This window comes from Phaethon aethereus (assembly GCF_964289735.1).
Source record: "Phaethon aethereus genome assembly, chromosome: 29".
In the NCBI taxonomy this organism is placed as follows: domain Eukaryota; kingdom Metazoa; phylum Chordata; class Aves; order Phaethontiformes; family Phaethontidae; genus Phaethon; species Phaethon aethereus.
In genome coordinates, this window is record NC_138605.1 from 2,705,875 (window position 1) to 2,728,827 (window position 22,953).

Consider the following 22,953-nt stretch of genomic DNA (forward strand, 5'->3'; position numbering starts at 1 on the left):
GGTGCGCACCGGGGCTACCCCCGCAACAACCCGTGGCCTTGTCGGGGTGACCGGGCTCGGGTTTCCTCCCCCGGAGCCGGCCGGGCCCCGCGGCCTCCCCCGGTGTACAGCTAATCCCGGGTGCGGGGCCGCCGACGTCACCCACCGGCAGCACTGCCACCGGGTGAGGGGGCTGCGGCTGGCCACACTCGGCCACCCTGCTGGCTTTGGGACCCCCGACAGCTCCGGGCCCCCCGGCCCGGCCCTGTCCCGGGGGGGGTCCTGCTCGTACCCCCGGTTTGCACCGGCGGTAGCCCCGGGCCGAGCCCCGGTACCGGCCGGGCTGCTCGCGGGGTGTGGGGATCCCGGCCCGGGGGATCCCTGCGGGGGCGGCACCGGTGATGCCGCGGAATCCCGGGGACGTCAGCAGCCAGGTGTGACGTCACGGGGCCCCCGGCTGGGGCGGGCGGCGCGTGCGGCGGGAGCCGCGGCCGGAGCGAGGTAACGGGCGGCGGGAGGCGGCGGCGCCCGGCCCTTGGCCGACCCCCGGCCCCCCCGTGCAGCACCCCCGGCCCCTCCGATGCCGGGCTTCCCCCCCGCGCCCCTGGCCCGCCAGGGGCGCGGGGGGGTCCCGTGACGCCGGGCGGGCTCCCGGCGCCGGGGGTCCCGGCAGCGCCGCCCCGGGCCCCACCGTGCCGCCCCGACGCCCCGAGGATGGGCCGGTGCCCGACACGCACCTCCCGGGGGACCGTGCGGGGGGGCCGTGCGGCTGCGAGGGGCATTGCTGGGGGCCACTAACGGGATGCACTAACGGGGGGCACTAGCTGTGAGGCACTAACGGGGGGTGGCACTAACGGGGCACTAAAGGGGGGACCACTAACGGGAGGTGGCACTAACGGGGGCGCAACTAACGGTGCGTGGCACTAACGGGGGTGGAACTAACGGAGGGGTATTAACGGGGGTACTAACGGGGGCACTAACGGGGGCGGCACTAACGGGGCTACCAACCCGGGGGGGGATGAGCGGGCGCGGCGTGCCCGGTCCACCAAGACCCCCGGTTCGCCCTCGGGAGCGAGTACTGTGAGAGGGGTGCCGGGGGGGTGCCGGGTCCCCCCCGCCCGCCCCTCGCCCCCCCGCACGGGCGGAGCCCATCTCCGCAGCCCGCGGGCGGCGCTCCCGGCGCTGGGCGCCCGCCAGCAGCCGCCGTTCTTTCCATCGCCCCGGCCAGGGACTCCCCGCGGGGACCGGGACCCGGGGGGGGACACGCGGGGCCCCACCGGGGGCTGCCACCAAGCAGGAGAAGACCGAGGAAGACCGGCATCGGGGATGGGGGCTCCCGGGATGCCAACACCGAAGGGGCACCGGGGATGGGGGCACCGCTGGGGGCACCGGAGGTACCGGCACCCAGGGGGCACCGGCGATGGGGGCACCATGGGGGGCACCGGGGATGCCGGCACCGGAGGTACTGGCACCGAGGGGGCACCGGGGATAACGGTACCGGAGCTACCGGCATCGAGAGGGCACCGGGGATGGGGATACAAGGGATGGGGGCACCGGCGATACCGGCACCGAGGGGGCACCGGGGATGGGGACACCATGGGGGGCATCGGAGATACCGACACCGAGGGAGCACCGGGGATGGGGACACCGGGGATACCGGCACCGAGGGAGTACCGGGGATGGGGGCACAGGAGATACCGGCACCGAGGGAACACCGGGGATGAGGGCACCGGGGGGGGTCCAGCACCGGGCCACCAGCAGCGAGGGGATACCGGCCTCGGGGATACCGGTCCCAGGAGCGCCCCGGGCTCTGCTGCCGCCCCTGCCCGTCCCGGCTCGCGGCTCGTCCCGGCACCGGGGCCTCCCGCCGCCCCCCCCGCCGGCGGCCCCGGCAGCCCCAAGGGGGGGAGCGGGGGGCGCCCGCGCTATTTTTAGCCGGGGCCGCGCGGGTATTTTTAGCGCGGGCGCCGCGGTTGCGTCAATGGAACCCCGCGTGCGTCACGGCCGCGCCCCCGCCGGAACCGCCCCCCCCCGCGCCTTCTACGGCGCCGCCGTGCGTCACGGGCCCGCGCACCGCCCCGCGCGTCACCGAGCGCTTAAGAGAAAGTAGTGGCGGGGCCGGAGCCTGGCGGAGCCCGCGCGGCGGCGGCGGCGGCGGAGCGGGAACCGGAGCGCCGCCGCACCGGCACCCGGGTACGGGCGGCACCGGGATGCGGGGACCGGGCGGGGGGCACCGGAGACGGGATGTCCCGGGGACGGGGGGTGCGCGCACCGGGAGGTGCACGGGGTCGGGTGTCCCGGTGGCACCGGGGAGAACCGGGTCGGGTGACTCGGTAGTACCGGGAGCTCAGGGCAGTGGGTGTCCCGTGTGGTACTGGGGGCAGCCGGGTCGGGTGTCCCGGTAGCACCGGGAGCTCAGGGCGGTGGGTGTCCCGGGTGGCACCGGCGGGAGCAGGGTCCGGTGTCCCGGCGGTACCGGAGGCGAGTCACGGCGGGTGTCCTGCAAAGTGCATGGGGTCGGGCATGCCGGTGGCACCGAGGGGAGCTGGGGCTCGCGTGTCCTTCAGACATGAGGGTCCCGGGGAGCCCCGGTGCCACCCAGGAGAGTCGAGGGTCCCGGTGGGAGGGACCGGGTGGTGTGCACTGTACGGGGCTGACCCTCGGTGGTAGCCGGTAGCACCGGAGTGGCCGGCAAGAGCATGGGGTCCTGGTCCTGGGTGTCCCGGGGAAAGCCCGGTGCCGGGCTCCGGGAGGAGCCATGCAGGACTGGGAGCCGTTTTTCGGGGCTACCTCCAGTTGTGCTGGGCTACAGGACCGGGACCAGGACCGGGCTGGTTCCCGGGACCGGGACCTCCCCGCTCACCGGTCCAGCTGCAGCCAGGGCGAGCCCCATCGCCAGGGGCTGTGGGGGGCAGAGCCACCCCCAAACTGTGCATCACCCCGAGCAGAGAGACAGAGCGGGCAGCACTGTGCGGGCAGCACCGTGCGGGCAGCACCAGGGCCATGGTGGTGCGGGCAGCACCAGGAGCATTGCCGTGCAGGCAGTGCCATGCAGGCAAGCCCCACGCAGGCCTGGCAGCGGCTGCGTTCTGGCAAGGCAAGGCAGCAGGTGCAGGCAGGGAGGTGGGCAGCGTTACCACTCCCCACCCCCCCCGGTGCTGCCGGCTGCTCTCACCCGCCCGCGGCCCAGGGCCCGGTGCCAGGGGCTGCCACCAGCCCACATGGGCAGCGGCCTCCGGGCCTGGGCACGGGCAGCTGCCTGCACTTCCAAAGGAGGAATCTGCAATTACTGGCCAGGCCGTGGGCAGCACGGGGGCTGCGGCGAGGATCTGTGCCTGGTCCCTCGGGGGGGTCATGGCAGGGGTGGACCCCAGACGCTGCCAGCGAGGGGGCGAGGGCAAAAGCATTTGAATAAGGAAGCGGCGAGAACACCGGGTGCTGCCCGCTGCTGCCGGGCAAACCTTGCGCCGGGCCCGCGGGAAGGATCGAGGCTTTGCGTGGCCCTGCCGGCCATTCGCGGCCGGGGTTCGCGTGCAGGCGAGGAAAGCTGCCGCCGGCAGTACCGGTGTCCCCCGCTGCCATGTCCCCAGCACAGCCTCACGTCCCCCGGCTGCATGCGGGGACGGGAGGGAGCTGGGGGGTCACCGTCCCCTCTGAACCCACCGTCTGAGCCCGGCACAGCCCTGGTCCCCGGCAGACGGGCACAAACCCCACCAGGGCACTGGGAGTGGGCTGGGGGCCGGTGCCCCCCCATGGTGCCAGGGCTGGACCCACGCTGGGTATTTTTACACCCGGGTCCCCAGGCAGGTATCAGCTTTCCGGGCGCTGGCAAAAGCTGCCCACACTTGGCTGGGGGAAGCCGGGGGCCAGCGGGTGAGCTGGCAGCGGGGCTGTGCCGGGGCCGCGGCGGCCGGGGGCCAGGCACGGCGTGACCTTTAAAGGTCTGCGAGATGAATTACATTATCGTCTTGCCACCAGGGTCACTCCTGGCTTGGCTTTCAGCTGGACCCGGGACTCCTGTTACGTCTTACACCCAGCCGGATCCGTGCCGCTGTGCCGGGGGGCTGCAGGCACGGGGGGGTGGGCTCCTCTCCCCCTGCCGCTGGTGGCTCTGGCTGCGTTTGCTTTTCCACAAGGCCCTGAAATGGGTCATGGCGGGAGTGGGACCCTCAAGACCCGGTTCAGCCCCGGGTCCAGCTTTCCCCGGCCAGCCCCGGGGCTCGGGAATCCGCCGGCCGCATTCCTCCCTCCTTCTCTTTCGGCGGCTTTGCTAAGCCAGCGTTTTGGGGAATGTCCTTTGCGCCCATTGGCTCCGGCGTGACCTTCCCGGGGACGGCGGTGGCCACCGGGCAGCCGGCGGCTCCAGGGGTCCAGCTCTGGCACGAGGGGCATCGCGGGGAAGCCCCAGTGGTTCTCGCCCCGTCTCCATCCTCCGCCCGGGACGGAGGGGCGGCGGGGGGCGGGCAGGGCGGTGGGGTCCCCGCTGACGCCCCGCTCTCCCCGCAGAGATGCCCTGCATCCAGGCGCAGTACAGCACGGCGGGCGCCGGCCCCTGCGAGCGCTGCCCGGCCGAGCTGCTCAGCCCCGAGGGCGGCCGCTTCCCCATGGAGGTGGCCGGAGCGGACCTGGCGGCCGCCCCCGCCCTGCCCAGCTTCAGCACCTTCATGGAGGGCTACGCCGGCGAGTTCGACGCCTTCCTCTACCAGCTGCCGGCCGGCAGCCAGCCCACCGCCGCTGCTGCCTTCAAGCTGGAGGACTTCCAGGTGTACGGCTGCTACCCCGGCGCCTTCGGCGGGCAGCTGGACGAGACCCTCTCCTCCAGCGGCTCAGACTGTTACGGCAGCCCCTGCTCCGTCCCCTCGCCCGCCACGCCGGGCTTCCAGCCGCCCCAAGCTCCAGGCTGGGAGGGCTCTTTCGGGGCGTACTCGCCCCCGCCGAACTACGAGGGCGGGCGGCCCTGGGCTGAGCCGGCCAAGGGCAGTGGGTCGCAGCCCCCCTTCTTCACCTTCGGCCCCCCGGCGCCCAGCCCCGGCGGGTCCCCCGGGACCCTGAAGGGGCAGCCAGGCCCCTCGTCCCGCCTGGACCCACGGCTGCTGGACACGGACGCCTTCGCCCTGGCCCAGGGCTCCCCCGGGGGCTTCGCCGGGCTGCCCCTGGCCCCCGCCTCGCCGCTGCTGGAAGGGCCGGCGCTGGCCCCCAGCAAGGCACGCAGCCCCGGGGTGGGCGAGGGCCGCTGCGCCGTCTGCGGGGACAACGCCTCCTGCCAGCACTACGGCGTGCGCACCTGCGAGGGCTGCAAGGGCTTCTTCAAGGTAAGGGGACCCCCCTCCCCTGCTGCCGGGATGTTCCCACAGCGCGTTGCGGCAACGGGAGGATGCTGCGGGTCACCCCGGGGAGGGGCAGGCCAGGGAGCGCAGCCCCGGGAGCCCTCCCCACAGATGTGGAGCCGGATGCGGGGCTGGAACGGGAGGCAGGGGAGGACAGAAGGGCTTTTGTTCGGTGGCTCGGCGCCCCGGGCTGAGCTTGGGCCACTCCTTCCCCGCCTGCAGCGCACGGTGCAGAAGAACGCCAAGTACATCTGCTTGGCCAACAAGGACTGCCCCGTGGACAAGCGGCGGAGGAACCGCTGCCAGTTCTGCCGCTTCCAGAAGTGCCTGGCCGTCGGCATGGTCAAAGAAGGTACTTGGGGTCCCGTCCAGGGGTGGGGGGTCTCAGGAGGAGTCGGGGAGATCCCGCTCCGCAGCCCGCGTGGCCACGCTGAGGACAGACACACTCATTGCATGTCCCTCACCGCAGTGGTCCGGACCGACAGCCTGAAGGGGCGGCGGGGCCGGCTGCCCTCCAAGCCCAAACAGCCACCGGACGCGTCCCCCGTCAGCCTCATCACCTCGCTGGTGCGGGCGCACATCGACTCCATCCCCAGCGCCACCAAGCTCGACTACTCCAAGGTAGGGCCGGTGCCAGCCCGCGCCGTCCCCGGGGCCGTGCCGGGGCCGGATCCTGACGCCGTCCCCACGCCAGTTCCAGGAGTCGGCGCCGTGCCAGTTTGAGAAGGAGGACTCGGTGGACGTGCAGCAGTTTTACGACCTGCTCACCGGCTCCATGGACGTCATCCGCAAGTGGGCTGAGAAGATCCAGGGCTTCGCCGAGCTGCCCAAGGAGGACCAGGACCTGCTGCTGGAGTCAGCCTTCCTCGAGCTCTTCATCCTGCGCCTGGCGTACCGGTGAGCACCGGGCGCGGCGTGGCGCGGCACGGCGGCGGGCCCGTGGCCGTGCCGGGCGGTGTGACGCGTGGTTGCGCCCGCAGCTCCAAGCCGGAGGAAGGGAAGCTCATCTTCTGCAACGGGGTGGTGCTGCACCGCCTGCAGTGCGTGCGGGGCTTCGGCGAGTGGATCGACGCCATCCTCGAGTTCTCCCAGAGCCTGCACCGCATGAGCGTCGACGTCCCCTCCTTCTCCTGCCTCGCCGCCCTCGTCATCATCACAGGTGAGACGCCCCCCACCGCGTCCCACTCCCCGCCCTGCAGCCATCGCCCTGGCCTCACGCCTCTGCGTGTCCCCCCCTCCCCGCTAGACCGCCACGGGCTGAAGGAGCCGAAGCGGGTGGAGGAGCTGCAGAACCGCATCGTGGGCTGCCTGAAGGACCACGTGGCGGCGGTGGGGGCCGAGCCGGGCCGCCCCGGCTGCCTCTCCAAGCTGCTGGGCAAACTGCCCGAGCTGCGCAGCCTCTGCACCCAGGGCCTGCAGCGCATCTTCTACCTGAAGCTGGAGGACCTGGTGCCGCCGCCGCCCATCGTCGACAAGATCTTCATGGACACGCTGCCCTTCTGAGTCCCCGGCGGGGGGCTGCTGCCAGCCCCAGACCCGCCCCCTGGGGGCACCTGGGACACCCCCCCCCGGGGATGCCTGGATCGCCCCCCCAGGGACGCCTCGGTGTCCCCCCTCAGATGCCCGGGTTCCCTTGGGGACGCCCGGGTCCCCCATGTGCCTTCACAGCGCGGAGCGCGGACGCACAGCAGCCCCGGTGCCTTTCCCCCCGGGGGGCATCGCCGGCGCGGCGCTCCCCTTCCCCCCTGTAAAAATGCCCCCGTTGTAAATAGCGAGCGGCCGGATCCTGTACAGAGCGGGGAGCGCGGGGAAGGGGCTCCGGCCCCCCAGCCTCGTCCCCCTCCCCTTTATATATTTTTTTCTTTTTCTTTTTTTCTCTCTTTTGGCCGTTTTCTGTATATAAACTTGTTCGTACATCGAGAGCCGCCGAAAGGGGCCGTTTCTCTCCTGCGTCTCCCCCGGTAATACCGTCTATATTTAATACACGGTGATTTGGAAGGGGGGTGGCTGAGCGCCGGGGTGGGGACAGCCGGGACGCCGGAGCCGCACGTTGCCCACGCCGCTGCCCTTGAACCGTCACTCACCCCCGCGGCGGCGGCTGCCGCGGCCCCGCACCTGTCGCCCGCCTGATTTATCCTCCCCAAAATAACCGGGAAGCGTGACCGGGTCCCCCCCGCCCCGTGTCCTCAGGGCCGCGGCCATCAGCGGGGCCATCCCCCGGCGGGGGGGCGGGCGTGGTGTTTGGGGTCTCAGGGGGCTGGGGCAGGGTAGGGGGTCCCGGGGGGGGGCGGGGATGCCGGTCTGGCGCGGTCCCCCGGCTCGTCCCCGTCCTCCTGCCTGGCCCCGGAGCAGATGTTAACGGGGACACCACGGGCCGGTGCCGAACAAGGGCCACATTGAGGCGCGGGGCCGGGGGGGCCCCGCGGCGGCGCACAACAAGGGCCCCTCTGTCCCCCCCCCCCGCCGCCCGCCCCCGCCGTGGGGAGAGCGCTGACGCACGGCGGGGCCGCGGCCGGGGGGTCGCTCTGTGGGGGGCCGGGAGAGCCTCACGCGGCAGGGACGGGGGGCACGGGGCGGGCTACCGGCACGGCACGGCTCGGCACGGCTCTGCTCTGGCTGCGGGGCAGGAGCGGCCGTGCCGTGCCGTGCCGTGCCATGGGGCAGGAATGGCCGTGCCGTGCCGCACCGTGCCGTGCCACAGCTCAGCCTGTCTGGCACGCTGCCGACCCACACCGTGAAGCCACCAGCGAGGGCAGCCCCCGGTGCCCCGAGGCCACCGGCCGGGTCGGAGCGGCAGGTCCCTGTCCCCTGCCCGCAGCACAGGGATGGCCTCTGCCCACCATGTCCCTGTCCCCAGCCCCGTCCCTGTCCCCAGCCCCTCGGCAGGGGCTGCTGCGAGAGGGTCAGGGACGATGGTGCCAGCAGGGCCAGGTAAAAATAGCCCTGTGGCTGGCTCCGGCCATGCCGGTTGCCCTGGGGCTGCATGGCACAGACACATGTGTCACGGCGTGTGCCCGGCCCTCCGCCCAGTGACATGCCACAGCCATAGCCCTCCCTGCTATTTAGACCAGGACACGTGTCCCCATGGCGTCGTGGGCCACCTGACACCGGGACTGGACAGGGGACACTGGCGTGGCATGAGGCTGGAGCCCCAAATCCCCATGCGCCATTGGCCCTGTGACCCTGTGTCCCCATGTCCATCCATCCCCCTGTCCCTGTGTCCCTGTGTCCCCCAGGTCCCTTTCTCTAGTATCCCCTGTGTCCCTGTGCCCCATGCCACCTTTTCCCTTGTGTCCGTATGTGGTCCCATGTCCTTGTGTCCCCTGCTTTCCCCATGTCCCCATATTGGTGTCCCCCATGGCCCTGTGGCCCCATGGCCCCTGTCCCATGTCCTGTGTCCCCTGTCCCCACGTCCCTGCTCTCTCCCTGTTTCCTGTTGCCGTGTCCCCCCATCCTGGGCCATGCCACTGCGGGGAGTCACCGGGGGTCACCGGGGTCACCGGACCCCCAGCCCCGCTGCAGTACCGCCGCGGAGCCTGCAGCCCCGGGGGGCGCTATGCACCCGGGAGCGCCCCGAGGAACTGAGCCGCTCTGCACCGCGGGAGGCCCAACTCTGTGGCGCCCTCTCCCGGAACGAACCAAATGGGCAGGTGTTCGGGGGGGGGGCCGAGCCGCGGAACTGGAATGGCGTTCCGCTCCCGGGGCGCACAGCGGTCGAGAACGGTATGGAGGTGCACAGCGTTAACGACCAGAGGTGTAGAGTGAGGAAACACGGCGGAAGCGCCGCCACTTCAGTAGATAGTGTGTCCCATACCCCCCTACACAGATAGGCTGCTCCACTTCCCTCCTCCCCGGGGTCAGGTGGTCGGTGCCGGGCGGTCAGTGCGTGCCCGGCCGGCGGCGGAGGGGGGGAACGGGGCCCCGGGAGAGGGTGAGGGGCCGGAACCGCGGCGGAGGGGGGGAACGGGGCCCCGGGAGAGGGTGAGGGGCCGGAACCGCGGCGGAGGGGGGGAACGGGACCCCGGGAGAGGTTGAGGGGCCGGAACCGCGGCGGAGGGGGGGAACGGGACCCCGGGAGAGGTTGAGGGGCCGGAACCGCGGCGGAGGGGGGGAACGTGACTCCGGGAGAGGGTGAGGGGCCGGAACCGCGGCGGAGGGGGGGAACGGGACCCGGGAGAGGGTGAGGGGCCGGAACCGCGGCGGAGGGGGGGAACGGGACTCCGGGAGAGGGTGAGGGGGCCGGGACCGTGGCGGAGGGGGGTAACGGGGCCCCGGGAGAGGGTGAGGGCAGGTGAGGGCCGAGGCTCTCAAGACTGAGGGGGCCTGGGCCTCTCCGGGGGAGGGGGGCGCAGACCGGGACCCCTGGGTCCCTGTGGGGTTGAGGCGGGCCCAGGCCGGGACGGCTGGGTCCCTGCGGGGTGGGGAGGACACACAGTGGGACACCAGGGTCCCCAGAGGGCGGGTAAAAGGGGTTGGCAGAGGAAGTGTTACCCAAGCAGGGGCACAACTAACCCCCCAACACCCTTCTTTCCCTGCAGGACCCCCCGGTCGCGCTGCCCCAGCCATGAACTGCCGCGCGGAGGTTCTGGAGGTGTCGGTGGAGGGTCGGCAGGTGGAGGAGGCCATGCTGGCAGTGCTCCACACCGTCCTGCTGCACCGCAGCACCGGCAAGTTCCACTACAAGAAGGAGGGCACCTACTCTATCGGCACCGTGGGCACCCAGGACGTGGACTGTGACTTCATCGACTTCGCCTATGTCCGCGTCTCCTCCGAGGAGCTGGACCGGGCCCTCCGCAAGGCCGTCGGGGAGTTCAAGGTAAGGAGCCCCATAGGGACCCAGCAGGGCTGAAAGCAGGAGCTTTAAAAACCTGTGGGCTGTGCCGTGTCCTCGCCTGCGAGAGGAGGGTCAGTCCCTGGTCCCCCCTGAGCAGGGCCATGTGCTCTCTCGGCAGGACGCGTTGCGCAACTCGGGCAGCGATGGGATGGGACAGATTTCCCTGGAGTTCTACCAGAAGAAGAAGTCACGCTGGCCCTTCTCGGACGAGTGCATCCCCTGGGAGCTGTGGACCATCAAGGTGAATGTGGTGAACCTAGCTAACGAGCAGGAGCGGCAGATCTGCCGGGAGAAGGTGGGTGAGAAACTCTGCGAGAAGATCATCAACATCGTGGAGGTGATGAACCGCCACGAGTACCTGCCCAAAATGCCCACCCAGTCAGAGGTGGACAACGTCTTTGACACCAGCCTGAAGGACGTGCAGCCCTACCTGTACAAGATCTCCTACCAGATCACGGACTCCCTGGGCACCTCAGTCACCACCACCATGCGCCGGCTCATCAAGGACACGCTGGCTCTGTAGGGCCGGGTGCCACCGAGGCAGGTTCATCCCGTGTGGTAGCACCTCTCCAGCACAGCCCCTGGCTCTTTGGGACAGCGTCTCTGCTTGGATCCCTCCTCTCCACCTCCAAAACGCCTCTGCAGCTGAACTCGGCCTGGCCCTTAATTGGGGGTTGCTGCTGGTTTGATTTGCACCGCAGGGTGCTCGCCCGTCTTGGAGAACCGGCTCGGCCGCTCCCAGGTTGGCTGAGGGGTGGCGAGTGCTCGGGGCAAGAGCTGCTGGTTGGCACGTGTAGCACCAGCACCAGCTCGGTGCCGGGCTCATGGCCCAGCAGAGCGACACTGGGCATCGGCACAGGGAGGAGCGATGGCACCCAAAACCCATCCAGCCTGGCCTGCGGCCACTCTCCAACTCGCCCTGTGCGGCACAGCCAGTGCCAGCCTCGTCCCTCGTCACGTCCTGTCCCTCCCTACAGCACCCCTGTCCCTGCGACTGCGCCGCTTCCCCGTGGGGCCCGGGGATGAGCTCGCCACCCTCCTCTGGGGCAAAAATAAAGTGTTTCTCCATTCATGTGGGGTCTGGTCAGGTCCTGGCTGTTGATGGGGCCAGCATCCATGGGATGGGAGGGAACTGGGGGAGCTGGGGGACCCACTGCATCCCCATGCCGTGGGGCTCCCCAGCTGCAGGGGGGAGAGGCAGCGATGGGCAGTAGGATGGGGGGCTCCGACAGCTCCAGCTGCCCCCTGAGCACACCCAGGGGAGGGGAGGGGGTGATCCCCCTACCATGCAGGACTCCACAGCACCAAGCGGGGCAGAGCCGCTTCCCTGGCCGGGGGGGGGCATGGGCGGGCTCCAGCTTCTCAGCAGAGCGAGGGGGGGGGCTGCGCGCATGGCTAAGACGGTCCCTGACATCACTTAAACCCTCCCCATCTGTCACCGACCCGCCACCGCCCTGCACGCCCGCACTCCGCTGCTGGGAGGAAGAGGAGGAGGAGGAGGAGGAGGAGATGAACGCCAGCGCGCAGGCCGGTGCCCTGGGGGATGCACGGGTGGCCAAGGCTGCCCAAATCGGCGTCGTCCTGGTGCTCTGCCTCGCCGTCACCTTCGCCGTCTTCTTCCTCAGCTGCAACCTGCTGCTGCAGGCGGAGAGCCTGGCGGCAGCCCCGGCCCGGGAGCGGCGGCCATCCCACGAGGCCGAGGGGGTGGCCGAGGGGGCATAGGGACCGGCCCGAGCCCAGCGGACAGAGGGATGGATGGACAGATGGACGGACAGCGGCGTCTTTGCCCGCAGCATCTTCAATGCTCTTGGGGACGGAGCAGGATGGCGCTGGGGGCCGCAGCCTCCCTGGCTTGTACGGACGGATTAAAAGGCAACGGGGCCAGCGGAGCTGCTGGGGCGGCCGGTCCCGGGGCCGGCGCTGGATCCGGCCATGGGCGCGGCAGCGCTGGTAATCCCCCCGGAGAGGATTAGGGGAAACTTGTATTCCCTGTTTCAGGGCTTAATCCCTGGGCTGGCGGGGCGGGCGCGGCTCGACAACCGCCCTGGCGTGCAGGGGCCGTATCCTGCGCCGCTGTGCCATGGCTGCACGGCTGGGGGGGCTGGGGCCCCTGTACCCCCACAGCAGAGAGGCCAGGGCCGCATCCTGCCCCTTTGCGCTGCCCCGGTGATGCTCAGGCCTGGTCCTGCCCCCCTGCCCTTGCAGCCCCCTGCCCTAAGTGTTCCCAGTGCCCCCCCCCAGCTGCCAACAGTGGGGTGAATGGGGCCCCCACCTCCTTAATGCCGCAAAGCCCCGCTTCAGGGTCCGGTCCCTGCACATGCGTGCCCCCCCACCCCGGGGACATGGGACCCCAGCATGGGGGGGGGTCCCCAGGCGCCCGGGTCCCCTCTGTGCCTCCCCCGCCCCCCCATAAGCAGGCAGCAGCCATGTAAAAGACTCCATATATTTCACATGTACAAAAAGTCACTGGGGGGGGGTCGGGGGGGGATCCGGGGCAGGGGGCACGCTCCTGCCGCCCCTTGCCCCCGCCCCGGCCTGGCTTTGGTCCCTTTTTTTTGGCAATTAGTGTTCACATCAGTGGTCAAAGTGACGAGCGCGGCGGGGGCCCCTGTGGTCCCTGCGGTGGGTCGGGGGCTCTGGGGCAGTGACTCCTCTGGGGACTCCAGTGGGGAGGGGGCACCCCGTGGGTCAGCCACCGCCGCTGGGCCCCCACCCACAGCCGGAGCCAGGATTTGGCCGGGGGGGGGTCCGAGCCACGAGTTCCCCCCCAGGCGAGGATGGTGGCACGGGCTGTCCCTGCGCGGTGCCGGGCACGGGACGGGGACCTCCCCTCGGACCTGCGGGGCAGAGCAGGGTGAGGAGGGGAAACTGAGGCAGCGTGGCCGCCGCAGCCCGCGCCCCCGCCCGGGGTCCTTACCCTCGCTCGGCTACAGGCGGATCCACCTGCGGGCTGCGGGACAGAAGGGACAGGGTCAGGGCCCCGAGCCTGGGGGAGGGTCCCGGGTGACCCCCAGCAGGGCCAGTCCTCCAGGCACTGGGCTGGGACCCCATATGGCACTGGGACCCCGCACTGGGATCCAGTATTGCACTGGGACCCCACACTGCATCACCATGCTGGTAACCCAGTCTTGCACCAGAATCCTCCCTGGGAACCAGCCTAGCACTGGGATTCTGTGCTGGGATCCAGTAGTGCCCTGGGACCCTGTGCTGCATCAAAGACCCCATGCTGGAAACGCAGACTTGCACGGGGATCCTGTGCCGGGACCCAGCCTTGCACGGGGATCCTGTGCCAGGATCCTGTGCTGGCACCCAGCCTTGCACCGGGATCCTGTGCCGGGTTCCTGTGCCAGGACCCAGCCTTACACGGGGATCCTGTGCCGGGCCCCAGCCTTGCACTGGGATCCTGTGCCGGCATCCTGTGCCGGGACCCCGCCTTGCACTGGGATCCTGTGCCGGGCCCCAGCCTTTCACTGGGATCCTGTGCCGGGACCCCGCCTTGCACTGGGATCCTGTGCTGGGATCCTCTGCCGGGACCCCATCTTTGCACCGGGATCCTGTGCCAGGCCCCAGCCTTGCACCAGGCTCCCACACCAGGACCCTGCTCTGCGCCGAGTGGCTGGGGGGGGGTGCTGGGCACCCCGGGCTGACAGCATGCGGGGAGGGGGCGTGCAGGAGGGGACGTGCAGGGCCGGGGGGGATCCGGGGGGTCCCGGGGGGCGGGCATGCAGGCGGTACCTGGGGGCTAACAGCTGGACTCGTCGTGGTGGGACGGGTCGCAGAAGAAGCGCGAGCCCCGCTTGGCGGTGCGGGCCGTGAAGGGGACGCTCTTCAGCGCTGCAGGGGGGCACGGGCGGGGGGACAGGGGGACGTCAGCCCCCGCACGCGGGCGGGACGCGGGCGTGCGGGCGGCGGGGAGCGGGCGCTGTACCGGTGATGATGTCCTCGATGGTGCCGTCCTTGCCCTCGTAGACGGGACGGTGGTCCTTGGCCTGGCGCCGCCGCAGCTCCGCGATCAGCTCCTGCTGCTGCCACTTGTTCCGCTGCGGGGCAGGCGCAGGGGTCGCAGGTTGGGGACACGGGTGTCCCCTCCCTGTCCCCTCCCCGGCACACCCGCGCGCCCACCCGCGCTCACCTTCTCCTGCTTCTTAGCCTCCTGCGCCAGCAGCTTCTCCCGCATCACCTCCTCCTGCTTCTTCCGCGTCTCGTTCTCCTGCTCCGCGTCCTGCCGGGGCGAGGGGCGGCAGTGGGAGCCAGCCCCCCCCACACCCATGTCACTGGCCCCCCGCGCAGCCCCTCCCGGCCCCTCCTCACCTTGTAGGAACGGATGAACCGGACAAAGACCGGGAAGAAGACGGACGGGGGGGTCGTCTTGGGGCTCTCGCCGAAATACCGCACCACGGTGTTGTAGGCGTCCTGGCGCGGGGGATGGAGCGGTCACCGATGACCTTGCACGTCCCGCGGCAACCGGCGGCCTCCCGGCACAAGGGGCGTGCAAGGCGAGGCGCGCACGAGGAGCGCGCAAAGCAAGACGAGCGTACACGAGGAGCGCGCAAAGGCACGGACGGGGGCCGTGAAAAGCAAGGCGCGCACGAGGGGCGCGCAGAGCGAGGCGCCCGTGCCAAGGCGCGCACGAGGGGCGTGCGAGCACAGCCGCTCCGCAGCCCTCACCTCGGCCGTCCGCGCGTCCTTCTGCAGCCGCTCCAGCTTGCCCTCGCTGGCGGCCAGGAAGGCGCGCAGGACGCTGTTGTCGTGCAGCCCGCACTCCCGCCGCAGCAGCTCCATCCCCCGGCCCAGCTCCTTCACGTCCAGCAGCACGTTCTCCAGGGACACTGCGGGGACGCGGGGACAGGTCAGGGGACCCAGGGCCCCAGGGGATGGCGAGCCAGGGGTGCGGGGACGGGGGGGGCACCTGCGGCCGCCTTCTCCACGAAGTGCAGCTCCTGCCAGAAGGTTGCCAGCTCGGGGTACTTCTCCCGCACCGTCAGCGCGATGAAATGCAGCAGCGTCATCTTCCTGTCCGTCGACTTGGTGTCCAGGAGCTGCAGGGTGATTTGGGGTGGGAGAGGTGTCAGGGCTGTGGGATGGGACCCCCGGGAGCCCACACGGTCCCAGGGACGCGGGCAGGGGATCCGGGGGTGCCCACCAGGTCCAGGCTCTGCAGTTTGAAGCCGTAGACGGCGCCGCGTTTGCTGCTGTTCATGTAGTTGCCCAGCGCCAAGATGATCTGCAGGGGATGGGGGGGGTCAGGGAGGACCCCCCACCCAGCTACAGCGAGGATGGAGGGCAGCACTCCCGGGCCCCCCCATCCCCTGGTCCCCCGCTACGCTCACCTCCAGCATCTGCTTCAGCTTCTGGGAGGACTTGACGGAGGCCGAGGCCGCGATGATGGCGTTGAGCTGCTGCAGGGGGACAAGACAGGGGGGCTCAGCTGGGGCGCGGGGCCCGGGCACCCCCCGTGAAGTGCCATCCCGCCCCTCCCCGGCTCCGTACCGGCGTCAGCATCTGGAGGTTTTCGGCGAAGTTGCCGAGGAAGGCCATGATGGCCATGCGCTGCGGCAGCCGCTCCACCTTGCTGAACTGCAGCATGAAGCGGTCCTCGTCCGCCAGCTCCTCCAGCGGCTTGCGCTCCCGCTCGTACTGCCGCAGCGCCTTCGCCTCCGCCTCCGTCGGCAGGAACCGCATCAGGCACTCCACGAAGTCCACGGGCAGCGTCGCCAGGTCAAACCTGCCCCGCGCCCGCGCCGTCGGGGATCGGCTCCCTGCTGCGCCCCAGCCAGACCCCCTGCACCCTGCCTGGGCACCCCTGCGCCCAGCCTAGCCCCCTTGAATGCCAGCCAGACCCCCTGCACCCTGCCTGGCTCCACTGCACCCCAGACAGACCCCCTGCGCCCAGCCTAGCCCTCCTGAATGCCAGCCAGACCCCCTGCACCCTGCCTGGCTCCACTGCACCCCAGCCAGACCCCCTGCACCCTGCCTGGGCACCCCTGCGCCCAGCCTAACCCTCCTGAATGCCAGGCAGACCCCCTGCACCCTGCCTGGCCCCACTGCACCCCAGCCAGACCCCCTGCACCCTGCCTGGCCCCTCTGCACCCCAGCCAGACCCCCTGCACCCTGCCTGGGCACCCCTGCGCCCAGCCTAGCCCCCTTGAATGCCAGCCAGACCCCCTGCACCCTGCCTGGCCCCACTGCACCCCAGACAGACCCCCTGCACCCCTGCCTGGCCCCTCTGCACCCTAGCCAGACCCCCTGCACCCTGCCTGGCTCCACTGCACCCCAGCCAGACCCCCTGCACCCTGCCTGGGCACCCCTGCGCCCAGCCTAACCCTCCTGAATGCCAGGCAGACCCCCTGCACCCTGCCTGGCCCCACTGCACCCCAGCCAGACCCCCTGCACCCTGCCTGGCCCCTCTGCACCCCAGCCAGACCCCCTGCACCCTGCCTGGGCACCCCTGCGCCCAGCCTAGCCCCTGCACCAGCCTGGCCCCCCTGAATGCCAGCCAGACCCCCTGCACCCTGCCTGGCCCCAGTGCACCCCAGCCAAACCCCCTGCACCCCTGTCAAACCCCGTGCACCCCAGCCGGCCCCCCTGCACCCTGCCAGGGCAGCCCTGCACCCCAGCCAGCCCCCCGGCCCCCCCCCGGCCCCCCGCTGCGCCCCGGCGCGGGGGCACGTACGTGTGGATGGCCCTGCAGATCTCCTCGGTGCCGCGGCCCGCCTTGCGCAGGGTGATGGCCAGGTTCTTGGCGCGGTTGGCCTCCAGCAGCGTCACCTTGCTGGCCGCCTTCTGCGACGCCTTGTTCTTGGCGCAGACGAGGTCGAGGGCCGGACCCTGCGCCTTGGTCTTGAAGAGCTCCTCGAAGCGCTCCAGGTCAAGGTCCTGGTGGGGCGAGGGTGGGGCTCGGAGAGGCGGCCGCGGTGGCACCCGCCCCGCCGCTCGGGCTGGACCCGGGGCTCACCTCCAGCACCCGCTCGTCGTCCAGCTCGCTGAACACCGTCCCGCTGATTTGGTTGGGCTTCAGCGCCGTCCAGTTGAAGACGGGCAGGCGGAACTTGGTCTTGATGGGCTTCTTGATCCGGATGGCTGCCGGCGGGGCAGGAGCCGGCTCAGCGCCCGCCGGGGCAGCGGGACGTGTCCTCTGCCCACCCCGAGCCACCCGAGCCCGAGGCAGCGGTCCCCAGGCTGTCACCATCCCCGCGCCGTGGTCCCTGCACCCGTCCCTTGGCCACCGCAACCCCAAAACCCTGGTCCCTGCCACCCTTCCCCGCCCCTGTCCCCACGGCCCCCCACGCTCCCCACCTACCCGAGAGCCCGACGGTGAGGGCGATGGAGGGCGAAGCCCCGGGCAGTGGCGGGGCCGGGGGGCACTTGCCTGCGGAGGGAGGACGGGGTCAGACCGCGCCCCAGCAGGGATGGCCCGGTTTTGGGAACCCCCCAGCCTCGGGAGTGGCCCAGCACGGGGGACACCCCAGTTTTGGAGCCCACCCCCATCCCGGGGATGCCCCAGTCCTCGGGACAGCCCAGCTCCCAGACGCCCCAGTTTTGGGGACGCCCCGGGGACAACCCAGTCCTCACCTGGCAGGGGGGGTGCGGGGGGCGGTGGGGGGGGCGGCGGGGGGGGCGGGGGGGGCGCAGACTCCACGGGGGGCAGGACGGGGAGCCGCAAGGCCTCCTCCAGGGGCTCGGGCTCGGGCTGGGGAGGGGGCTCGGCGCTCGGCACGGGGGGCGGCTCGGAGCCGTAGCGCCGCCGGAAAGCCTCGTCCTTCTCCTTGATCATCCGCCGCAGCGTGTGCACCTGGTGGCTCGTGTGCTCGTAGGTCTCCTGGGGACGGGGAGCGTCAGGCTGGGGGGGCCGGGACCCTGCCCCGCTCTCCCCGGCCCCCACGGCCCCCCCACGCACCTTCACCACCTCCAGCTCCTTCTCCCGCTGCAGCAGCTGCTTCTCCAGCTCCGCCACCCGCATCATGTTCTCGTTCTCCAGGTCCAGCAGCTTCTCCGTTAGCTGCGGCGGGGGGGACGCGGCCGTGACACCGGCCCGGGGACCCCGCCAAGCCAGACCCTGGGACCCGGCGAGGAGCGTCCCTGCGTGCCCCCGCCCTCACGTACGTGGGACAGATGCTCCTCCAGCTCCTCCACCTTCTCCAGGGCCACGTTCTTGGTCTCAGCATCCTCCAGCAGCCCCCCCACGTCAAAGACGTTGTCCAGGTACGCCTGGATCTGCACCTGCAGCTTCTCGCTCTCCGTGTGCCTCGACTTCTGCGGGCATCGGGGCGGTGCCAGGGACGGGGGGGGCTCCTTGGGGCGGCCCCCCCGGCCCCCCGACCCCCCGTACCTGCAGGAACTCCTCCAGCCCCAGCTTGGTGAACTCGTACTGGAGATGGACGCGGAAGTTCATGTCCTCCACCGAGTGCACCACGATGTTGATGAACTGCATGCAGGCGACCTGCGGGCAGGGCTGGGGTCACCAGGAGCCCCCCCCAGCACCCCCTGCCAGCCCAAAAGACCCTCCCCCTCGCCCAGCACCACGTGTCCCACCATGAAGTCGATGCTGCTGTCCTCGTTGCGGAAGTAGTCCATCAGCCGCTCGAAGCGGTGCTTCTCCTTGCAGACCTGAGCGGGCGGCGGACGTGGGGTGAACCTGGCCCGGTCCCCCCCAGCCTCCGGCCCCCCATCCCCTCAGCCCCGGTCCCCTAATCCCAGCCTGGTCCTGGTGCCCCCAGACCTCCCATTCCAGCCTGGCTCCAGACTCCCCATCCCAGCCCGGTCCCGGTGCCCCCAGTGCTCCCAGTGCTCCCATCCCCGCCTGCTCCTGCTGCCCCCGCTCCCCCCGTACCTCCTTGAAGTTGTCGAAGGCAGCGAGGATGATCTCATGGCCGCCCCTCACCAGGCAGACGGCCGCCAGCAGCTCCAGCACCAGCGCCTTCGTCCTAGGGCAGAGCCGCACCGGCACCCTCGCACCCGGCCGGCGCCGGGGACACCCCCCCCCGCCAGACCCTCTCCTTACCTCGGGTTCTTGTTATTGAGGCTCAGGGCGATCTCGTTGACGGCGTGGGGATGGGACATGACCAGGTTGAAGCCGTACTGTAGGGACGGAGCGGGGACGGCGTTAGCGGGGACGGCGCGGTGGCAGCGGCAGCATCGGCGTCCCCCCTCCGCGGGGCAGCGGTACCTGGTAGTTCATGATGGCCCGGAGGCACATGATGCAGAGGTGGACGTCATCCTTCTGGCTCACCAGGCGCGAGTTCTTCAGCGCCCTGCGGCTCGGCAGCGTGCCATAGCTGGGGGGACACCGGGCGCCGGTGAGCGGGACCCGCGCACCGCCGGTGCTGCACGGCCAGCGCTCGCCCGGGCGGGAACCGGCCCCCTGGGACCACGGCGGGGACCGGGGTGGGGACCGCACGGGGACGGGGGGGTCTCAGAGGGGCAGAGGCAGAGAGAAGCAGCTGGAGGGCGAGAGGGACAGAGGCTGGCAGAGACACGGAGCGAAGCCGCCGCGAGCGCCGGGCCGGCCCCGGGCAGCCGGTACTTACCCGGCGGGCGAGCGGCGAGGCGGGCGGAGGAGAGAGAGAGAGAGCGCAGCCAGAGAGGGGGCACCCGGCCCTGGAAGCAGAGACGGGGCGCGTTACCCCGGGGCCTGGGGCCGGAGCGGGGGCGAGCGGAGGCAGCGCGGCCGCGGCAGGCAGAGGGACGGGCGGGCGGCGCGGGCAGGACGGGGACGGCAGCGCCGAGCTACTGCGGGTTGGCGGGGCACGGCGCGGACGGCCGGCAGCACGCGAGGCAGCGCAGGACGGGGCACGCGTGGCGCGTGCCACGGCAGCACACGGCACGTACCGCGCACGCGGCGGCGCGCGGCCCAGGGCAGGAGCGCGCACGGCACAGCGTGCCCCACGGGCGGGACGGTGCGTGGCACGTGCCATGGCAGGATGGTGCTGGGTGCGGCGCACGGCGTGGCGGGACGGCGGCGCGGCACGCAACGAGCGGCAGCGCCGTGGCCGACCGGAGCCGGCGGAGCGGGGCGGCTGCTGGGCGCAGCGGCCGGACGTACCCCTGCAGCCGGCCGGCGCGGCGGGTACGTACCGTAGGGCGGTCTGGCGGGCAGAGCGCGCGAGGCTGCTGGCGAAGGGGGCGGGCAGGGCGCTGGGGTGCTGCAGATCCTCGATGGACCTGCTCCAGGCGCGCAGCTTCTCCAGCGCGCCGTCCTCGCCGCCTTCCAGGCCCTCAAAATCCAACCTGGGTGGGACACGCGCGCGGTGGGCGGGCGGGGGGGGGCACACGGCTTCGGCGCGGAGCGGCGCAGCCACCGCGGCAAGCGCTGAAGCGGGCGGCGGCGGGGCAGCGGCGGGGCAGGGAGAGGTGCGAGGGCGGCCCTGGGACCCCCAGCCCCGGCGGGTGGGAGGGGGCCGAGCGTCCCGTGTCCCTCGGGACCCCACGGCAGGCGGGTCCCCGCGTGCCGGCCAGGCTGCCCCGGTGTCGATAAGGGGCCGAGCGGTATCGGCTGCCCACAGCCGGGAGCTGCCATGGGGCACCGGGACCCTCCGCATCCCAGGTCCCCCAGCACCCCGGGGACCCCCTGCGCCCCAGGGACCCCCTGCGCCCTACTCACATGACGGCGCACTGCGCGAAGGACAGGTAATGCACCAGCACGTCCAGCCCCTTGTTCTCGTCGTTGAGGAACTCACGCACCCACCTACAGCACCAGGCACCCATCAGGCCCCGCAGGAGCCGGGGACCCCCCACCCCCAGCACGATGCCCCCCCACCGTGGGGACCCCCGGCCCGGCACAGGGATGGGGAGGGGCAGCGGGGGCGTCCCGGGGCTCCGGTGGCGGTTGCAGCCCCTCTGCTATCGCCGGTGCCAGCACCGGCGCGGCTTTATCTGCCGGCTGCAGGGCAGGGAGGGCTCGGCCCCGGGCGCAAGGCGGGAAGCTGAGCTGGGTGCTGGGACCGTGCCCCCAGCCCTGGACACCCCGGGGTGTTGAGGGTGTTGGGGTGCACACGTGAGGTGCCGTGAAGGCAAGGATGCACCCAGGGGCGGGGGGGGGGGGCGTGCAAGGGATGCGCGTGTGCACGGAGAGGGGTGCACGGCGCGTGCAGACGGCGCGTGCGCGCACAGAGGGCTGCACCCGGGTGTGCGCGCACGGCCTCGGGGTCCCCGCGCCTGCCCGTGCCCCTGCCCGCAGCCCTGCCCGCGGCCGGGGGCGGCGGGTCCGGCAGCAGCGGGAGCCGGGGGGGCCGCAGCCGCCCCGTTCCTGCCGGCGCCAGCCCCTCGCCCCAGCCCGTTTCCTGTCTCCGGCTGCTGCTATTTTCGGGCCGCGGGCGGGGAAGAGCCGCGCGGCACGGCCGCGGCGGGGCCGGCGGTGGGGCCCAGCCTGGCACGTGCACGAGCCGCCCTGAGCACGCGGGCACGACCGCGGAGCCGGGCACCCGCCAGTGACGTCCCAGCCGTCCCCGGTGACGTCTCCGGCCAGCCCGCACGGCTCTGCTGCATCTCCTCGCGCGCCGGTGCAGGGCCGGGGTGCCACCGGCTCGGAGCCAGTGCTGAGCCCTCCGGTGCCGGGAGGAGCCGGGCGGGATCCGTCCATGCTGCTTCACGCAGGGCGTCATCACCGGCCCATCCGCCGCGGCATCCGCCCTCGGGACCTGCCCGCGGCGGCCCTGGCCCGCGGCACGGCCGGGGCAGGAACCGGCCCAGTTCCTGCAGCGCCTCTGACTTCCCCTGCAGCTGCAGCGGGGCCGGTCCCAGGACCCTGTGCCCCTCCCCGGGACCCCGCGCCCCCCCGGGACCCCCGGCCCCCTGCGCTCACCCGATGTGGTTTGTCCTCAGGCTGATCTCCAGCTCGCGCAGGACCTTGGTCGACTCCTGCACCCTCCTCCTGAACTTCTGGGGGCAGAGCGAGGCTGAGCCGTGCCCCCCCATGGCCACCAGCCCCCCGGCCACCCCCCGGACCCCCCAGCCCCTCACCTTCCGTGTGACGCCCGGCTCCAGGAAGCTGCGCAGTTTCTGGATGTAGGCATGGGGGGGGCTCTTCACCTGGAACCGCTCCTGGGGGGCACGGAGGGGTTGGTGACACCGGCACGGCAGCACAGCCCCTCCAGGACCCCCCCCCAGCCCCTCAGCCCCCCACCTGGTCACAGATGAGGTCCCACTTCTTCTCGTTGTCATACTGGCGCAGGAGCCGGGCTTTGTCCGGGGGCAGGTTCATGGAGCTCTGGGGGCAGATGGGGGGGCGTCACCCTGGGGCACACGGGGACGCTGCCCCCCTGAGGGCACCCAGCCCCATGGCACAGCCAGCGCCCCCCCCCACGGCACCCAGTCCCACGGCACGGGCAAGGTCCCTGGCACTGGGAGGCACTGGTGGGCACGGGGCCACGCGCTTGCCGCGGGGACGGCAGTGCCGGCAGAGCCACCAGCGCCACGTGCCAGCCGCCGGCAGCACCAAATCTCCCCAGCGCCGACCCGTCCTTCCTGTCTGCACCCGCTTCCTCGCCGGCAAACCGCAGCCGCCACTCCCCGACCGCAGCACGAAGGCCGGCGGCGATGCCCGGCTCGCCGGGGTGCTGGGCATCTTCACGGGGGGAACCCCAGGGACCGCTGGTGCAGGATGCATCCCGGGGTGCCGGTATCACCAAGGGCACAAATGAGATGTCACGGTGGAAACCGGGGATGCCGTGGCCTCGGGGCTGCCCCAGCGGGCGATGACACCCCGGCGAGGCGGCTCGCGGGCAGTGCCGTGAGCAGGAGCCGGCCATCGCCCGCAGCGGGGAGGTGCCGGCGCTTCACCCGCCCCGTGGCAGCTAAAATTATCCCTCCCCTGGT

The 22,953-nt window shown here is 71.9% G+C and overlaps 3 protein-coding genes across 3 annotated transcripts in view; 2 read left to right on the plus strand and 1 right to left on the minus strand.

Annotated features, from left to right (window-relative positions):
* The first annotated feature begins 4,241 nt into the window (after positions 1-4,241).
* On the plus strand, positions 4,242-7,934 carry NR4A1 (nuclear receptor subfamily 4 group A member 1). The gene is made up of 6 exons (XM_082011913.1): positions 4,242-5,291; positions 5,529-5,658; positions 5,776-5,927; positions 6,001-6,203; positions 6,287-6,465; positions 6,553-7,934. The coding sequence occupies exons 1-6, from the start codon at positions 4,488-4,490 to the stop codon at positions 6,807-6,809; spliced, it is 1,725 nt and encodes a 574-aa protein (XP_081868039.1). The 5' UTR covers positions 4,242-4,487; the 3' UTR covers positions 6,810-7,934.
* Positions 7,935-9,852: 1,918 nt separating this feature from the next.
* On the plus strand, positions 9,853-10,663 carry ATG101 (autophagy related 101; the record flags this gene model as incomplete). The annotated part of the gene is made up of 2 exons (XM_082011958.1): positions 9,853-10,122; positions 10,259-10,663. The coding sequence occupies exons 1-2, from the start codon at positions 9,871-9,873 to the stop codon at positions 10,661-10,663; spliced, it is 657 nt and encodes a 218-aa protein (XP_081868084.1). The 5' UTR covers positions 9,853-9,870.
* Positions 10,664-13,882: 3,219 nt separating this feature from the next.
* The window catches only part of FMNL3 (formin like 3), a gene marked incomplete at both ends in the record, with an annotated part of 10,878 nt that continues 1,807 nt past the window's right edge, over positions 13,883-22,953 (minus strand). The window contains 25 exon segments of the mRNA XM_082011787.1: positions 13,883-13,974; positions 14,069-14,180; positions 14,273-14,362; positions 14,452-14,553; positions 14,809-14,969; positions 15,050-15,179; positions 15,284-15,364; positions 15,471-15,539; positions 15,631-15,865; positions 16,814-17,016; positions 17,096-17,220; positions 17,441-17,509; positions 17,713-17,959; positions 18,038-18,139; positions 18,244-18,393; positions 18,470-18,580; positions 18,673-18,747; positions 18,971-19,064; positions 19,142-19,218; positions 19,307-19,415; positions 20,215-20,367; positions 20,741-20,824; positions 21,941-22,017; positions 22,099-22,179; positions 22,262-22,345. Coding sequence (XP_081867913.1) covers positions 13,883-13,974; positions 14,069-14,180; positions 14,273-14,362; positions 14,452-14,553; positions 14,809-14,969; positions 15,050-15,179; positions 15,284-15,364; positions 15,471-15,539; positions 15,631-15,865; positions 16,814-17,016; positions 17,096-17,220; positions 17,441-17,509; positions 17,713-17,959; positions 18,038-18,139; positions 18,244-18,393; positions 18,470-18,580; positions 18,673-18,747; positions 18,971-19,064; positions 19,142-19,218; positions 19,307-19,415; positions 20,215-20,367; positions 20,741-20,824; positions 21,941-22,017; positions 22,099-22,179; positions 22,262-22,345 — 2,913 coding nt within the window.

Coding starts and splice junctions, on each gene's coding strand:
- NR4A1 (XM_082011913.1), top strand. CDS start 4,488: ATGCCCTGCATCCAGGCGCAGTACAGCACGGCGGGCGCCGGCCCCTGC. Junction 5,928..6,000: donor CCAAGCTCGACTACTCCAAG/GTAGGGCCGGTG, acceptor TCCCCACGCCAG/TTCCAGGAGTCGGCGCCGTG. Junction 6,204..6,286: donor ATCCTGCGCCTGGCGTACCG/GTGAGCACCGGG, acceptor TTGCGCCCGCAG/CTCCAAGCCGGAGGAAGGGA.